The 17,673-nt window shown below is 36.9% G+C and overlaps 2 protein-coding genes across 2 annotated transcripts; both read left to right on the top strand.

Annotated features, from left to right (window-relative positions):
- Nucleotides 1-4,984: 4,984 nt before the first annotated feature.
- On the top strand, nucleotides 4,985-7,807 carry LOC124453922 (multiple epidermal growth factor-like domains protein 10). The gene is made up of 5 exons (XM_047004749.1): nucleotides 4,985-5,001; nucleotides 6,064-6,400; nucleotides 7,065-7,308; nucleotides 7,480-7,658; nucleotides 7,728-7,807. Exons 1-5 carry the CDS (start codon nucleotides 4,985-4,987, stop codon nucleotides 7,785-7,787), a joined length of 837 nt encoding a protein of 278 aa, XP_046860705.1. The 3' UTR covers nucleotides 7,788-7,807.
- Nucleotides 7,808-11,405: 3,598 nt separating this feature from the next.
- On the top strand, nucleotides 11,406-17,580 carry LOC124453923 (splicing factor 3A subunit 3-like). The gene is given in 10 exon segments (XM_047004750.1): nucleotides 11,406-11,483; nucleotides 11,895-11,947; nucleotides 12,147-12,205; nucleotides 13,863-13,954; nucleotides 14,304-14,370; nucleotides 14,373-14,385; nucleotides 14,794-14,866; nucleotides 15,840-15,905; nucleotides 15,998-16,066; nucleotides 17,401-17,580. Coding segments are annotated over 8 exon segments (486 nt in total). The 3' UTR covers nucleotides 15,891-15,905; nucleotides 15,998-16,066; nucleotides 17,401-17,580.
- The last annotated feature ends 93 nt before the right edge of the window (nucleotides 17,581-17,673 follow it).

A 17,673-nucleotide genomic window follows, 5' to 3' on the forward strand; every position in this document is an offset into this window, starting at 1 on the left:
GGTCACGACAAATTTAAAAGTATGCAATCAATGTCGTTATCAGTGGAAAACACAAACAACTTTATGTAATATAGCATCTCTGAGATTAACTCCAAAGCAAGAAGAAAGAATGCTTGGCGAGCTTTTACAGTTCACTGTGATCGTTGGATGGAAGATCAGGATTTAAGATTATTAAAAGAATAAATACATCGCACTGTGAATCTTTAGCAACTGCATAGCAAAATGTCTTTTAGGTTACTACTAGGGCTTTCTATTGATATCGTTTCACTGTGGTTGACTGGGCAACGATATCAATTGAATATGCAAATTTGTGTTAAAAGTTAATATAAAATTTTCATAACAAGTCAAAGTAAAGTAAATTTCAATTGCCTGACATTGCTTTTGAACGCCATATGATTTAGCTGAAAGATTATTGACTCTTATCGCATATCATTGGTCTTTAATACCTTATTCAGAGTTTAGGGTGCTCAATAAATGCAATATGATGAGTTCTACAATAAATTTCTTTGCTGTAAGAAACGCTTGAAAATAAATGCTTCATCAGAGATACGTAGATTTTGGTTATGGATGAAAGAGAGAATTTAGCAAGCTTGGAAGATAAAGGTGATGATAACAGTTGGATATGGTACGGATTCCTAAATGAAGGTAGTTCTGAATTCCTGCTATAGCTTTTACGTAGATTTTGACTGCTTTATTAGTTTTGAAATATATTAAAAGTGAGGTGTTGAGAAGCACTATCTCGTTAATATTAAGCATTAAGTGCAGTGATTCGAGTAAACATAGCATGAATGTCGCTTATTTTTTACATTTGTTGCAATTTGCTGGAATTAATAAAAATGCTCTACGGTCAGTATCTGAGCGAAGAAGTCCTATGCGATGAGTCGTTGACTGACAAACTTTATCGTTGTATAATTGCATTACAGCTAGACGGCGTTAATTTCTTGATTTCCCGACTAATCATATATCATGCGGGACTTTAACGTCTTTATTACATTTTTGAATGTGACTATACCCAAATGGCATACAATACGAACGAACAGTCGGTTTCTAGTTTGATTAGTTCAAAGACGGCCATACATGAAACTGGTATAGTAATATAGATAATTTGAGAATTGAAGGAGTTGCAAGGCAGCATAAATTAGGCGATTATTCAGTTGACGATTCTTGTGATAATGCACATATTACAAACTTTGGCCAGCGTTTACCCCGAATTCTTTGAAATTTTGGTAGCTTCTACAATAAAGTCCATATTTTCACTCACAGTGATTAAATTTTTCCGATTATTATTTTTTGTTCGCAGGCCTGTTTTTAAGAACTTTTAACAACGGTTCTTTCACTGGAAAAAACTCCCGTTTTCAGAAATTCAGTGCCATGTATTCCAGAGAACTTTAAAGTATTTAGAATCATTAGATTCGGCTTCATTCCTCGTGCATCTCATTTTAGATAACTTTGTCCGCACGTCAACCTTTTTTATAGATTCTGCTTGTTCAATTAGAACTTGTGACACTAAATTTGAGTGGTTGAAGAAACAAATAAATTATTCACCGAATGTATGACGTTGAACTCTTCACGTCTAGCTTGTGACATGAGACAGTCAACACAAGGATGAAAACCGTAGGTCTAACAATTGGATAGGAAATTCTTCATGTTTTTGAATCCCGTCTGCGTCCATGAAGATGACGATCCAGGGCAAAATAAAAGATAAGGCCAACAGAGCAATGCATTCTTTTCTGAGCTACAACAAAGCCAATCTTTCTTCGAGTACCAACTTTCCTGAAAGCTTCTATTGCCTGTAGTCGCTTGTAAATTTGGAATTGGCCGCTGCTTTACGAGTATATTTTGCTCGCCTGATTGTCGAACAGAAAATGGTTTCTTTTGCAGTTCACTTATTATATCGATTTCGTTAGCCGAAGCCATTGTAATGTAAGTTATCACGATTTCCGAAAGTATATTTCGAAAGCTCAAAATTCAAGTCACGCTTTTGAAAATGAGCCCGACTAGATGTTGTTAAATGTTTGAGTGTGTTCACAGCTACTCTCAACCAATCAGATTACAGATATTCCCACTATGGATTTTACTACTTGGTCGGGCTGAATTTTCAGAGCCCGACTAGATGTTGCGAAACAGCGCATTTGAGTTTGCTCGGTTGTTGTCAACCAATCAGATTGCAGATAATTCCACTATAGATTTTACTTCTTGGTCGGGCTGAATTTTCAGAGCCCGACTAAACTGCGTAATGCCTGGCACTAGAAATGCACTTGTCATTGTTGCTAAGTAACGTTTAAAAATATGATAATTTTGCTAATAACGACGCAATTTGACAAATATTACACTAATAGACTGTGGATTATTCCAAAAAGAGTCGCAGAATGGCACACTGGTAGCTGCTGGCATGAAACAAAAACATTTTTATTATTTAAAATGATTTTCAAACCATGTTTAGCTACAACATGTTATATAATCATTATTAATTACCTGGAATTGAGCGGGGGACATCATTGACCACAATGCATTTTCGACGGATCTGTTTTAGTAGCACCTCAGATCTGGGTTGCTTTTGCAGCATGACATTCATTGGTGGTGGGGACATTTCTTTCAAAAGATTTTGTGAATTTGATAATGCGTCTTTGTCTTTCATTGACAGCATTACACTCTCAAATAATTCATCCACATACTCTGAAAAGAAATTATTGTCGTATTCAATACTATGAAATGATGCAAAGCAACACATTTAGCAACAACTGACCAAATTTGGGCTTAACTCTGACATATAATTTGCTATCAACTATAACAGCGAAATTTTGAAATTTGAAAATTAGTGTTGATTTTAGCTAATTAATGCCTCTGTAACGTCTTCAAGCGTCATAAATTGCTGTGTTTGGGATGGTAAAGCGAAAAAGAACTAATTCGATGTCTTCATTTGCTTTGTAAGTCACGTGTTCACAAAGTCTTGGCACTCATAAAACTGTTTTTCACCAAAACATTCTAGATAATTATAAAACTTCCCCTCTAACAAAAAAATTATGTTCCTACTAAATGACTCTGTGACTCAAGTTGTCTTCGATTCTTTTCCCCAATAAATGCTCATTTTCAAACAAATAGGAGCAATATACATGAAGGCTGTATTCTTTAAGTGAAATAATTTTTGGGAGAGGGACATTTAAGAATTTTATTGTTCTTGTGAAATTTTATTCACGGCTTGATAAACGTAGTTTTGCTAGCTTTTTATTCAAAAAGAAAACGAATATTTACCTAAGTTTTACTGAAATTTCTTAAGATAAATTAAAGAATTAAGAAACGCTTATACCACCTCATTGCTATGCAAATTTTCATTACAAACATGCATGTCCTCTTTATTTCATATACAAATGGTTTCACTCTTTCTTAAGTTAATCGTTTCACTCTTTGTTTGCAGTCCTGATGAGAGAGAAAAGGGTTTCGCTGCTTTAATTGATCGCCGCTCAGAGAAGTGGATGTCTGTGCAACTTGCCCTTGATAAACTTATGGTAACAAATTTTCAGATATAGTATGTTGATTCCCTTATCATTTAATTAAGTTGTTTATGCGCAATTGTGTATGATTAAGTTCAAAATCACTTAAATCAGTCTTTATTGTGTTGTTCTTCACCCTTCAGAGTGCATAATTTCATCTTACGAGTGCATAATTTCAACTTTCTTTCGATAATCGCTAGATAGTATACTCGAAAATAAGATTTCTGTGCGTTCTCTGGGACTATTTTCACATAAACTACGAGTGCTTTACGTTCCAAGGCATAGCTTCTCTCTCCAGCCCTACACGCTACAGAGTATATTTCCATATTTGTGAGAACATTAGTTTAAAATCATTCAGAGTATGATTATGACGTTATATCCTTTGAATGAAACAGTGTGCTTGAAATCGTCGCTTTCAGATAAAAATGTACAAAATAACATGCAGTTTTATGTTTTTAATTATACCATATATTACCAGTACAGCGCCGCAAAACGTTAAATGGGAGTAGGAATGGGGATAGGGGGGCAAACGCTCATAAATATATAACATAAATCCGTTTAAGACAATAGATTTTGATGGCACTTAATATGGCGTGCAATACATATAAAATTTTTTGAAGTGAATAAAAGTGCTCAATACCATAGAGCGTATATACACAGAATAGATATATATCTATTCTGTGGTATATATATAATAAAAGAAATTAAAATTCTCAAAATTTTGCCAAAGCAATCTCCAGGCATCTAATGATACAAAAACGGTTGTCTCTTGCTTTGCTATTTGATTGCTGACGCGTGCGGTAATTTAAAACGTTGCGCGAGTGGATATACTTCATGTACAGTTTACTGCGTTTATTCCAAAGATTGCTTTTATCACGATGAATAATTTCAAGTTTCTTGTTTGTACATATGCTGCAATATTTTCCTAAAGCCTTGATGGAATGAGTCAGGGGTAGAATGATCATTTAATTTAAAACTTTTCGCTGTACAATTATTCTGTGTTGTTCTTGCTTTTCACATTGGTAAATGACTTCTTATGGTTTTCTGTAGCGCTCCTTAAACGCTAAACAACTTTTAAGGACGGAAACAACGCTCAACAAAATCAAGTGCATATAGTAATCTTTGAGCGAATGATCAAAATATTGCCCTCCTGTGGCTGGTTGTTATTTTCTTGAGAGAATTTATGCTACAATTTAGTCATTACAGTGTCACCGTAAATGTTTTCTTGAACTTTCTTTTCGGTTTATCAGCATTTGCAAACACGACAATATTTTGCCGTATTTTAAGATTTTTACAAAAACCAACTGTTTTTTCTTGGTTTTAAAGACCATTGTCACTGGCATGAAATCTTTCATTTTCAAAAATTTTCATTCCTGCTGTACCAGAGATCGAATACTGTGTGCATGCTCTGGTTTACATTGTCTAACAAAAGATTATTTTGCCAATTATGGAGATGATCTTTTGAATAAGTTCTTGTTAGTACATACATCTTAATGATAGTTGTTGGAAGGTTTGGTGGCCACAATCTCTTTTCTTCATTTTTGCATGCTCTTGGCATCTTGCTGTTTAAGTGCCTTCTAGTGGCAACAATTTAAAGTTGTTTTCTTTGGAGACACTTTTGTAAAAAAGTGACTGCACAGCAAGAGAAATTTAACTATACCTTAAATTTTGTAAATAAAGCAACTGAGTGAATAAGTCATCAACAGAGAAATTTTCCTGTTACTGTTGGCCAATTTGACTGAGAAACGAGCTTGTGGCCTATTTTGAAGCCGCATTGTATTAGAAATTGCATAATCCATGTTTAAAAAATATGTTCCGCATAAAGTTCTCTTAATCAAGTTGACATTCAATGTAAAATAAAGATTTATTCTTAAATAAATCGAGCAAAACAAGAAAACATCTTTTAAAATAGCATTGCATGTAAAGCAATCGTTGCTTGTATCAGAACATATCGCAAAACTTGTTTCGGACAACGCACGGAAACTTTATTTTAAAAGCTTTTTTCTAACCACATTTCATTTCCATCTTTATCATTGATCTCTATGTATGAACTGGATTTATAGCATAAACAATATAAATTTCAATAAACACAAAATTGTTTCCTTTGTGCCCACATTCGGATCCTGTACATTTGTTTTACTGACAATGCCTAAAGCTGAAGATTTTAGTCCGGAACAACCTTCGCAGGCTAATCAAAAACCTAAATTATATTTCACTTCGGTGAATAATACCAGAAACTCGATAGGGATTGTTTTTAGATTCATTTGGCTTCTGATTGTTCCCTATTTATCATGGCGGTTATTAGAGTGTTAAGTACATTACTTGAACTTGCTAGCTATTAACCACCGCCAAAACAGCCTTGCGTATCCTGCTTGAGTCACATGATACTTCTCAACTAAACATTATACTTTGATTTTTCTCTTGATTTAGCGGTTTTTCCCTGCCTCATTTGTCATTAAAAATGCGTATGTCATCAAGCCGCAAGGATTTTTTCGAAAGTTTTCTAGAAGTAGATTTCGATCAGATGAATCATATGACTTCCAGGTACGAAGTGTTTTCTGTTTTCATGAAGGTACTTTTTGAGACTACCTGATCCCTTTAATGGCACGTGCACATGTTCACCAGGTTGGTATGGTCACACCTGTGCGCAGGCCTGTCCCTACGGTTATTTTGGCAATGGATGTAACAAGAAGTGCGAATGTGCTAATGGAGCGTCGTGTGATCCAGTGCACGGCACGTGTTCGTGTACTGCTGGTTGGAGAGGTAGAAACTGCTCTCACACCTGTTCATCTGGCTTATTTGGCACCGAATGTGCTCATTATTGTCGCTGTGGTCATCACGTGGACGTATCGTGTAACCACGTGACTGGAGAATGCTTTTGTGCTGCGGGCTACACTGGTCCTAGGTTAGTAAGTGTTTTATGTAACCAAGTGACTAGAGAGTTTTTGTGCTAAAATTCAGTACAGTAATAGTGTTCTCTTTGTTTGCGTTGAGTAAAACTTTTCATCTTTATTGCTTTCTAAAGACTGACACAAAATTATCTTGATCTACAAATCTATCTCTGATTTTGCTTGTCGTTTTTGGTTCATCACATATTCATATTGATGTCAGACGTCCTATTAACTCGACTTCTATGGGCAGAGCCACTGGGCAGAATTCTGACTTCTTAACCCGATGTTCTATGTTCAATGTCAGATTTCTTCTTGACTCAACTTCTTTGAACTCGATCAATGAGATTTTCCCAACTTGTTTCTTTCCCTTTCTCGAGCTTTGACTTCTTTGTTCGTTCATTACATTTTTTCTTTGACATCAATGTACATCGACTGAAAATAATAGCAATTAGATTGTTTTTCAAAAACTAAGATCTCATTTTAGATGTAGTCGATCGTGCGATCCTGGACGATATGGACTACGATGCCTCAAGACATGCGAATGTTAAAACGATGGCGAATGCCGTCCGAATGATGGTCGGTGCATCTGCTTGGCGGGGTTTATAGGGGATAAATGCGAACACAAGTGCCCTCCAATGACGTTTGGGGTGAACTGTACTGACACTTGCGGATGTGTGCCCAGAGTCAGTCGTCTTCCTGTGATCACGTGACAGGAAAATGCATCTGCTTACCTGGTTACTATGGCTACCATTGCGAGAATGAATGTCCGGAAGGTAAATACGGTCAGGATTGTGCATTGGACTGCGAGTGCGCAAACGAGGCTTCTTGTCATCAAGTGAACGGAACATGTGATTGCACGGAAGGTTTTATTGGAAGAAAATGTGAAAAGCCCTGTCCTCAAGGAAAGTTTGGTGCGAACTGTTTAGGTATGTTTGTATTTTTGCGATGCATTTTTCAATTACATGAGATGAAGTCAAATAACCTATGTCTGTGCAGATGGTGATTTATGAGATCACTCTAGGACTACAGTCACGTGATTAGATATGGATTTTCTGTCTATGTGAAAACGGTGCGTCATGTGATAAAATAAAATGGGAAATGTCTGTGTCTTTCGGGATTCACAGGGAGTCGTTGTATGGACAAGTGTCCCGACCGTTCATGGGGCATTGAATGTCAAAACAAGTGCTCGTGTGAGTGGAATCAGACAAGGAAATGTCGAGGTGATAACGGGCAATGTCTTTGCCACGATGGCTACAGAGGTGCCACTTGTCAACAGGTACCTCTTGCTATTCACGTGTCTCCATCTTACTTCAATATTTAACACATCTTCCTTTCAATTTATTAGTTCTGCGAAGATGGGACTTATGGTGAAGATTGCAAACATCCTTGCCCGGTTTGTTTCTGACACGTGATCGGCACGTGTTATAAAATTGACAGCCGTTGCCCCTGCTCCCCAGGTTACCGAGGACATTTGTGTAACAGTGATTGCATGCTGAAGAATTATGGAAAGAATTGCGGAAAGCGCTGCGATTGTGATGTTGATCACGTGTGCCATCACGTGACTGGTACTTGTTATCTAACGCGTGTGGGAAGGTTTCAAATCGTCATCAAGGAAAACTTCACAAATTTCGATGAGATGGTACGGCGAAAACAGTTGAAACTCAATGTTGCCGTTTTGATAGCCAAATACAATAACATGTATGAGGAACTACGTCATCTCTCGAGACGAAGGATTCCGGTCACGTCAATTCATGGAAATATAAGCATCGTCAGCACGCAGATAACGGAAACAATTCAACCTGCAACTAGGCACGACTTTGTTGCACGTATTTTAGGTAAGAAGCGCTTACCTTCACAGCTATCGGCAACATCTGTCTTTCGTTTATAAGGTGCTCAATTTGATCTTAAATTTTCATCTTTGGAGGCTCCGTCAACTTTAATAAATCGATATGGTATTTTTTGTTATCGATAAGTAGATATAATTTGAATACTTCTCACTGTCAAATTCCTTCGTATATACCAATCTTTTCACGCACGCTAAAAGTAAGTTCATTGCTATAGAAAAGTGCTGTAAACGATAGTAATGTATTACATAACTTTAGTTGCTCGCGATGGAACGCATTGTCCCACTTTGCAAATTGCAATTGCAAGTTATTGTTGAGAATTCGTGATTGAAGTGATGTCAGAATCGATGTCTGATCTGAAGAATGTATTATTGGTGGTTATGCTCGGGATGGCGAGATCCTACTCTAACGGGTTGCATTCGTGGAAGGATGCATTCATGTTTGGATGAAGAAGCTGTAAGCAATATCCTTGGATGTACTTATTATTCCGGGGTGTTGTATTCAGAGAATGTTCTGTGTACTCTCCCCTGGTAATGTGTCTGTCTCCCCTGGTAATGGTTCTGTGTACTCTCCCCTGGTAATTGGCGCGAGTGGAGGTAAGACTTGTTGTTTTTTCCTACCTTCTTTATGACAGGCAATTTCGCATATAAATAGCTAAAAAGATGGCCTTGCGTGGATATTATTTCATGTTCAATGCGTGTCTCATTCAGGTTCTCTTGGCCTGGTGGTTTTGATGATAACATTGTGGTTGTGCCGTAAACGTCAGCGGCGTTTGAAGAAAATAAAATCGGAGAAAAACGGCAAAACAAGCGGAGATGGAGATAGAGTTGCGAACGCGGGGCATCCGCCATAACGGTTACAGATTGGCTTTCGATAATCCTTACTATGACGTCCTAGCTGCCATGGCTTTGGAGGAGGACGTTGAAGAAGATACATTAATCCGCTATGTGATCTTGATAGTCTGATGAGTCATCAAGGTAGTGACGAAAGCGTTAGCAGCGTCAACGATTGTAGTATTGACAGAGGCGAGAGTCTACAATCTATATCGTACTGCTGAGGTATTGAAACCGTTGTCTTCATCTTTATGTATCTGTCTCGGCAATACTTATCGTCAAGCAATCGCATGTTGTACAGCTGTTTTTAAAACAGTTCCTATGCGAAGTTTGAAATGACCTATTCTGCTCGCTTTCCTCCTTGACAAGTTTTTGAAGCTGTAATTGACCTCTAATTTTAGAGAAAATGATAATAGCGCTGTTGTCATTGAAACCGAGAATGAAGGCAGCTTTTTGGAAGCTCTTCGATAAAAATGAGAAACAGTAGTTACCACTCACTGTACGTTTTGATGCAAAATTTATCATCATTACACATTCCATGATAAAGCAACTCCCGTCTCCGTATAGGTTTTCTAAATGGTTTTACAGCGCTGTTGTTATTCTAAGTGTTACAGTTTCAAATCACAGTACGCTGGTATGTCTTTATAGAAAGTAAATTGGATAAAGCGAGTTTAGTCAATCGATTTTTAAGGCCATTGAGTATTATCAGTTTCAGTGGACTATTGAGCGATGATTTATAGCTTAACTGATGTGCGGGCCATTGCCCCACTAGCCATGCGTCATACAACTGTTGTCCATACATATTGACAGCATTCCAGATGTCTGAAGTCAAAAATGGCCTTAATGTATCAAACTTATCATTTGAGTTACTATGATGAGATAAAGCCAAGATCGTTTTTTAAATTGCCGCAAAGTCTTTACTCGTTTTTTGTGTTAATAGCTTAGTCATGTTGCTTAAAAAGTAATGCATTTTATATTTATACAGCGTTGATGAACTCGCCCATGGAGATGGAGTATTTAATCTATTTTTGTGTTTAGCAAGACTGTAGATAGCAAGACTGTAGACATACGCAAAATTTAATTTCGTTGTTCGCATGTTTACTTTACAAACCAGTTTATTTTTTTATAAAAAAGTAGAAATATCATGAAAGTTTTGTTACATAGTTGTGTTTTTCAAAAAAAGTCGAAAATATAGGAAAGGAGTTTTCAATTTTCCTATTTCTAATGTTTTTTCTATTTTGACATTCAGCTCATCTTCAGAAAAGTCAAAATGGAATATCTTTACATTATTTTTCTGTTCAACTTTTTCACAGTATTGCTCAACTTTCTCAAACTATTTTGTCTCCCCAATACTCTTCATTCCTTCAATACACGATCATCTCCTTTTGGTGTGTGACTGCCTGAGATTAGGTATATCCCAAGAGAGATTGATAGCAAGTCAAGAATTCCTTAAAGTTGCTTTTTTTCCTCAGCTATCCAGTATCATTTCAGAATTTAGTGTGGGAGAATCCCTCTGAGCAAGTTTCCTCGGACGTTACTGATGGTCTGTTAGGGGGTGTTTACATGAATCCGGAATGACTTTCAATCCCGATCGAAACGTAATGTCAATCTGTGTTTACATGAAACTAATTGTTGTTTTTCTTCGCACTCATTTTAACCCATTTAGCCTCTTTATTTACTTATGAGCTTCAATTTGCCGAAGGCAATACCCATGGCATGCGTGCTTCGTCATTAATCACAATATCATTCCAGAATGAACTCAATGCGTTTACATGATAAAAAGTAAATTTCGATCCGGAATGAAATTTCGATCCGGAATGAAACTAGAATGAACTCGATCGGATCGAGTTGTGACTCATTTGGATTCATGTAAACATACATAGTATTTCTTTTAAAGTGGATTAGCTATCCTTGGATCGAAACTCATTCCGGACTCATGTAAACACCTTAAATCGATCTAATGAAGATATAACTGCCTTGCCGTCTTCCTTCTGTTCTGCTTTTAACTGTACGCATGCGCGTATAAGCATACAAAATGGAAAACTATGTTGAATTATCCTTGGCATAGTAGAGACTGTAGAGGGCTGTCATGCTCTGCTAATTGAGCAGTTTAATAATGAGCTCGTATTTTGTACTTTTTTATTAATGCAACCGTTTCTGCTCATTCAAATAATGGCGTGCCGCACTTAAAAGTTGGCGGATTATCGAGTAGCGATTTATTTACGGACTTGAATTTTCAAGCGTATGATCAGGTGGACTACAAGATTGGATCACTGTATCGGATGCCGGCTTTTGGTTTTGGCTTTACATTTTGATCCCACTTTCATCCCAGCAGCCTTTGCAAGAATGCTTCGAAGGCAGCACGAAGAATTCGAGAGGCTCGAAGATGCGATAACCGAAGAATTTTTACTGAAGAAACAGACGGTAAAGCATTTTTAGTCTTCCAAATCATTCAATCACAATTTACCTACTGATTCAGACTGTATTCATCAGCTTTAGTTATCAGTACGATATTTTCAACATAAATTTACTCTTTACTTTTACTGCATCGAAATGACATCTCTTTCCGCAGCCAAAAGACCAAATCAATTCAGATCACAGAGCCAGGGATCTATTAGAGGTTTGCCAGATAATTCAATTTCTTTGTACCTCTTGAATGACTTATAGTGCTTATCCATTTACAAAAATAAGGTTAACTTTAAAACTACAATCCTGTGCTTAAATAATTTAGCCTTTTTGTTTGCACAACACCACCAGACATTGAATTTGATTTTGTATATCAACTCACCAGTCACATTGTCTATTTAATTGAAATGTGCATCTGTCTTTTTGTAGAGATATCTCTCTTCTACTAGCTCGTTGCTGACATTGTATAATGATAATGATGGGTAAGAATAGACATTTTGATAGTTTTTTATGAGTTTAGTTAATTTAAGGTAAGAATTAGCCGACTAGCGTTGCATGATGTGAGTCGAACTACATATTTGCCATTGCTATGCTGCCTTAAACATTCAGTTACTGCAAATATATTTATTTCATTTGTGTTGGTTCATTTCTTATACTTTTGAAATGTCTTTCCTGTTCTAGGATGAGGAAAGAAGAAATATCTGCTTTATCTGGGCCCAATGAGTTTGCTGAATTCTACAGTAGATTACGTGTTATCAAAGACTATCACAGAAAGTATCCAAATGAGGTGATATGATTTAGAATGAATGCATATACAGCCATTGGGTAATGTATTTCATTTCGGGAAAATATTTTGTTCATTGTTTTTTTGGATACCATTGAAACACCATGGAATATGAAATTTTCTTGAAAGAAATTGCATGAAATTGATTTGGTTTGCTTTATTTGACATATTTAATTATTGAACTAGAAATTTGGCCCTCTGGAATTCTGACCAAATTAGCTATGTCCAGTTTCAGCCAAAATAAAAGCAAACTCTGTATTGTATTGACACAAACTCAGTATTGAGGTTGAGCTCTATTGAATTGACACATGACTTTCAGTGAACCAAAAGAATGTTTGTGAAGGTGAAATCTTATTTTCTTTGCTTTGTTTCACCTAAATTCCAAGAACATAAACATAAACACCCAACACATCCTTAGCTGAAGATGCGATTTTCCAGTAAAATCGATCACATTTCCCATTTAAACGTGATAATTGATAAATCTCACAAGTAATATATCTAAATGACTGGGACCGCAGAGGATCGATAATTGGTGGGCTCATACTCATATATGTATGCTATAATCCATAGAAATCAATGGATTTCAAAGGAACTTGATACGGCACATCATGCACATATGAATATCAGCCCCCCCTCCCCTTCGCCCAATTATCGATCATTTGCGGTCGTTGAATTATGAAATGAACTGTTTTAAACCCTCTCACTGCACTTTTCATGTATGAAGTGATCACGTAGAACCGTAAAGAGGTTGTTCGCGATTTCTTGGTCAGCTACTGAAGTTAGAACTTTCAAATTTGATCATCATTTATATGTTCTGTAATCAAAGGGTTCAAGCTCAAAAATTTGCGCACTGCTTCATCGCGCGGCAAGTGTGATTGCGTGCGCACGATCTTGCGTCATCTTTGCATTTCGTTGTTCACCACGTATTGTTTTTAAGACTTTTTCACATTGTTGTCAATCGTGCACTGCTTCATCGCGCGGCAAGTGTGATTGCGCGCGCACGATCTTGCGTCATCCTTGCATTTCTCTAAGTCGTTGTTCACCACGTATTGTTTTTGAGACTTTTTCACATTGTTGTCAATCGTCAAAAGGGATGAACATTAAACGCTCATCCTCATGAACAACGAGGGAAGGTCATGAAAACAGAACATTGTTAATGGGCCTTAATAACCGCTCTTCCTGTAGTGTTTTTTTTTTACGAAACATTTATTTACCGTCAATAGTGTTGTTCCCAAGTCTGATATTTTCGAGCGTGACGAATTGCTTTCCCGGATGACGTTTTAGCTTATGCTAATTTAAAATTTACACTTTTCATTAGAAAAAGCGATTGTGGTGCCATACAGACTTACTGTAGAATACCAATTTAATCAATTTTGTATATGTCATTGGTTTGGCAATTCTGATGAAAGTTTTAATTCGTTATGACAATACCCATAGGTCTTCTTATCAATGGCAGAAGCCTTTTTCTTTGATTTTTTAAGACTCTAATTCGGATCGTTTCCTGTGCTAGAGCCCTACGATCTATCTATCTATTGATTATCTATTGTCCTTTACCACCTAATGTGTCATTTTTCCTATCTCTTATATTCATTCGTTGTCATTTTGCGTTCCAGCTTTGGTTGACTTTTCTGATGAAGAAGGTTACGGCAAGTACTTGGATCTTCACGAACCTTATGATAAATATATGAACATCAAGGGAATCGAGGTAATTCAACTACGTTAATGTCAGACTGAAGAGTGAAGGCGATTATCACTTCAGGGATCGAAAGATCTCATGATGTTCGGTGAACTTCATTTGAATTTTGTCAAAGTTGGTTTCGGAGCAGTCACCAATACACATAGTTGAGACTACAGACTTAAGCGTTTGACGTTCGTAGAAGAAAGCATTGCCATGCATCTCATGCCTGTCTTACTTTAGTTCTCTCGTGGAAATCTTCGTATGCTATATTGGCCAAACACAAATAAAATTGACATGTTGATTTGATGAAATGAACAACCTAATTAGGACACTTTGGCGTTCGAGAACTTTCACTATTTTCTTTTGTGTTGTCTAGAGAATAGACTATCTTGCGTATTTGGAAACATTCGACCGCTTGTTCGACATTCCAAAGAGAAGAAAACACACGAATACAAAAGGTGAAACTGAAATTTTGTTTCCATAGAAGCTAAGGCGATAGTCTAAATTCACCACAACATGGTTGCTATGAGTTCGCGTTTGCTATAAAGACTACTTCCGGGTACTTTTCTTGATAGAGTTCAACATATAACTCAGATTTTCTAGTCAAGTTGCAAATTATATAAAGATTCCGAGTTTATTTTGTCGTAATTTTCTGTCAATGCCCATTCCTTGAACAAGCACTACATATCTTATCTATATTTAATTTTCGCTTTATCACTTTAAGGTCTCCTTTACGCGAGTTTTGCTTCGATGCAGTAACTTTGTATTAAATAAGGTTTTCCTAAATCCGTCAGTCTGATTGGGTCCTCGATCACTTATTTAATTATGCCCACTGGATTGCGCTGATCCTCTTTTCCTAACTTTAGATACATCATCGTTCTCCTTGATTACCTTTACTACTATTGTCAACGTGTCCAACCGCTGGTCGATCTTGATAAGGTAAGCCGACATCATTGGTTTCACGTGCCTTTGACGTAGAAACTTTCATTGTTTTTAATAAAGGATCTTCTAAAACTGAAATGGACTTTCTTCGCAACATTTCTTTTTCGCATGCTTACTTTCAAAACGATTGAAGCTTTTTTTGATGAGTAAAGTAGATAAGCAGTTGTCCACCGTCCATGTATTCTCCCAACTAATGTATTCCTGCTAATGTTAAACAAATTGGCCGTACATCATGTATGTGATTAACTTCATTAGCAATCAAAACTTTGTCATAAAACACAGGCGAGTTTGTTGCGTAACAACGAAAATACACGTGATTTTTATCTTTTGTAATGGGCTGATCGCATGAGCCCGGTAGCCGGGATTCAGCCAAGCGTTAAATGATTTTGGCAAATGAACACGATTCAATACTTACCATCAGATAAATCTTCTCAAGCAATTTCGCAATATTCTGTATTAATGACTTCTCAAAACATTTAAAATTGAAACAATCAATTTGCCCTGATTTCAAATTTTGAGAATTACAACTGGAGTGACGTGTAGTGGCTTCGCAAACGTAATTTTAACCTTGAAGTTTTGGCTCCTTTCAATCGCTTGAAATCATCGGGCTAGCTCGCTATCCGGGCCAGCCATTGAAATAAAATACATGGAACACTGCCTTAATAGAAAAGTCTAATAAAATCTTGAAGCCAATTTTACACCCAGACACGCGAGATTACACCCAGACGCGCGTGTGTAGTTAATCAATTTCCAGAATCTCGAAACACTACACACGCATGTCTGAGTGTAATGTCGCGTGTGTGTAATATTTAGCTTCAATTATTTGCTTCAGATAGCGTTTCATGTATTTTAGTTCAATGGAGCCAGCTCGCCTCCATATAATCAGGCCCTAAATCAGAAAACGACCATAAGTTAGCTACGTAATTTACATATCACAAAAAATCCAACAGTTCCAGACGTTTCGTTTTAGGAAATGGAGGAAACCCAAGAAGAATTTGATAGAAACTGGGCGCAAGGATGATTTCCAGGATGGCCCGTGAGTGAAGGGGGATATTTAGGCCGTGCATCGAAGATTTGCTTTGTATCGCGCGTGTATGTATGATTTGTTTTTGGTTTGATTATTTATAGAAAGATACCGGAAGTGCTTTGGCGCAATCTGGGGCACATCTTGATCTGTGTGGTTTCTCATCTGCTGAGGTTAGTAAATGTATGACACTAGCAAAAGACATGTGAGGGTACGCATGCATGATATAACAATAAACAGTACTAGTATGGATACGCATTATATAAGGATAAGCACTATACTAGTAAGCACACGATAAACACAATACTAGTAAGGGTACGCATGATATAAGGATGAACACAATACTAGTAAGGGTACGCATGATATAAGGATGAACACAATACTAGTAAGGGTACGCATGATATAGGATGAACACAATACTAGTAAGGGTACGCATGATATAGGATGAACACAATACTAGTAAGGGTACGCATGATATAAGGATGAACACAATACTAGTAAGGGTACGCATGATATAAGGATGAACACAATACTAGTAAGGGTACGCATGATATAAGGATGAACACAATACTAGTAAGGGTACGCATGATATAAGGATGAACACAATACTAGTAAGGGTACGCATGATATAAGGATGAACACAATACTAGTAAGGGTACGCATGATATAAGGATGAACACAATACTAGTAAGGGTACGTATGATATAAGGATGAACACAATATCACGGTCACGTCAATTCATGGAAATATAAGCATCGTCAGCACACAGATAACGGAAACAATTCAACCTGCAACTAGACACGACTTTTGATCATCATTTATATGTTCTGTAATCAAAGGGTTCAAGCTCAAAAATTTGCGCACTGCTTCATCCCGCGGCAAGTGTGATTGCGCGCGCACGATCTTTCGTCATCTTAGCATTTCTCTAAGTCGTTGTTCACCACGTATTGTTTTAAGACTTTTTCACATTGTTGTCAATCGTCAAAAGGGATGAACATTAAACGCTCATCCTCATGAACAACGAGGGAAGGTCATGAAAACAGAACATTGTTAATGGGCCTTAATAAACCGCTCTTCCTGTAGTGTTGTTTTTACGAAACATTTATTTACCGTCAATAGTGTTGTTCCCAAGTCTGATATTTTCGAGCGTGACGAATTGCTTTCCCGGATGACGTTTTAGCTTATGCTAATTTAAAATTTACACTTTTCATTAGAAAAGCGATTGTCGTGCCATACAGACTTACTGTAGAATACCAAGTTATTCAATTTTGTATATGTCATTGGTTTGGCAATTCTGATGAAAGTTTTAATTCGTTATGACAATACCCATAGGTCTTCTTATCAATGGCAGAAGCCTTTTCCTTTATTTTTTAAGACTCTAATTCGGATCGTTTCCTGTGCTAGAGCCCTACGATCTATCTATCTATTGATTATCTATTGTCCTTTACCACCTAATGTGTCATTTTTCCTATCTCTTATATTCATTCGTTGTCATTTTGCGTTCCAGCTTTGGTTGACTTTTCTGATGAAGAAGGTTACGGCAAGTACTTGGATCTTCACGAACCTTATGATAAATATATGAACATCAAGGGAATCGAGGTAATTCAACTAGGTCGCATGCGTTTAGTTATGAAATTCCCGCCGCTGTTTTAAACCAATCAGTAATCAAAATGAATATTTACGAAAAGCAGCGTCAGCGATATGAATGGAACAATGAAAAATGACAAAACCATGGACAAAACTGACCAAAATTTGAAAATTTTGACATTAAACATTGACA

Source organism: Xenia sp. Carnegie-2017, unplaced genomic scaffold (genome assembly GCF_021976095.1).
Source record: "Xenia sp. Carnegie-2017 unplaced genomic scaffold, XeniaSp_v1 HiC_scaffold_26, whole genome shotgun sequence".
NCBI classification, from domain to species: domain Eukaryota; kingdom Metazoa; phylum Cnidaria; class Anthozoa; order Malacalcyonacea; family Xeniidae; genus Xenia; species Xenia sp. Carnegie-2017.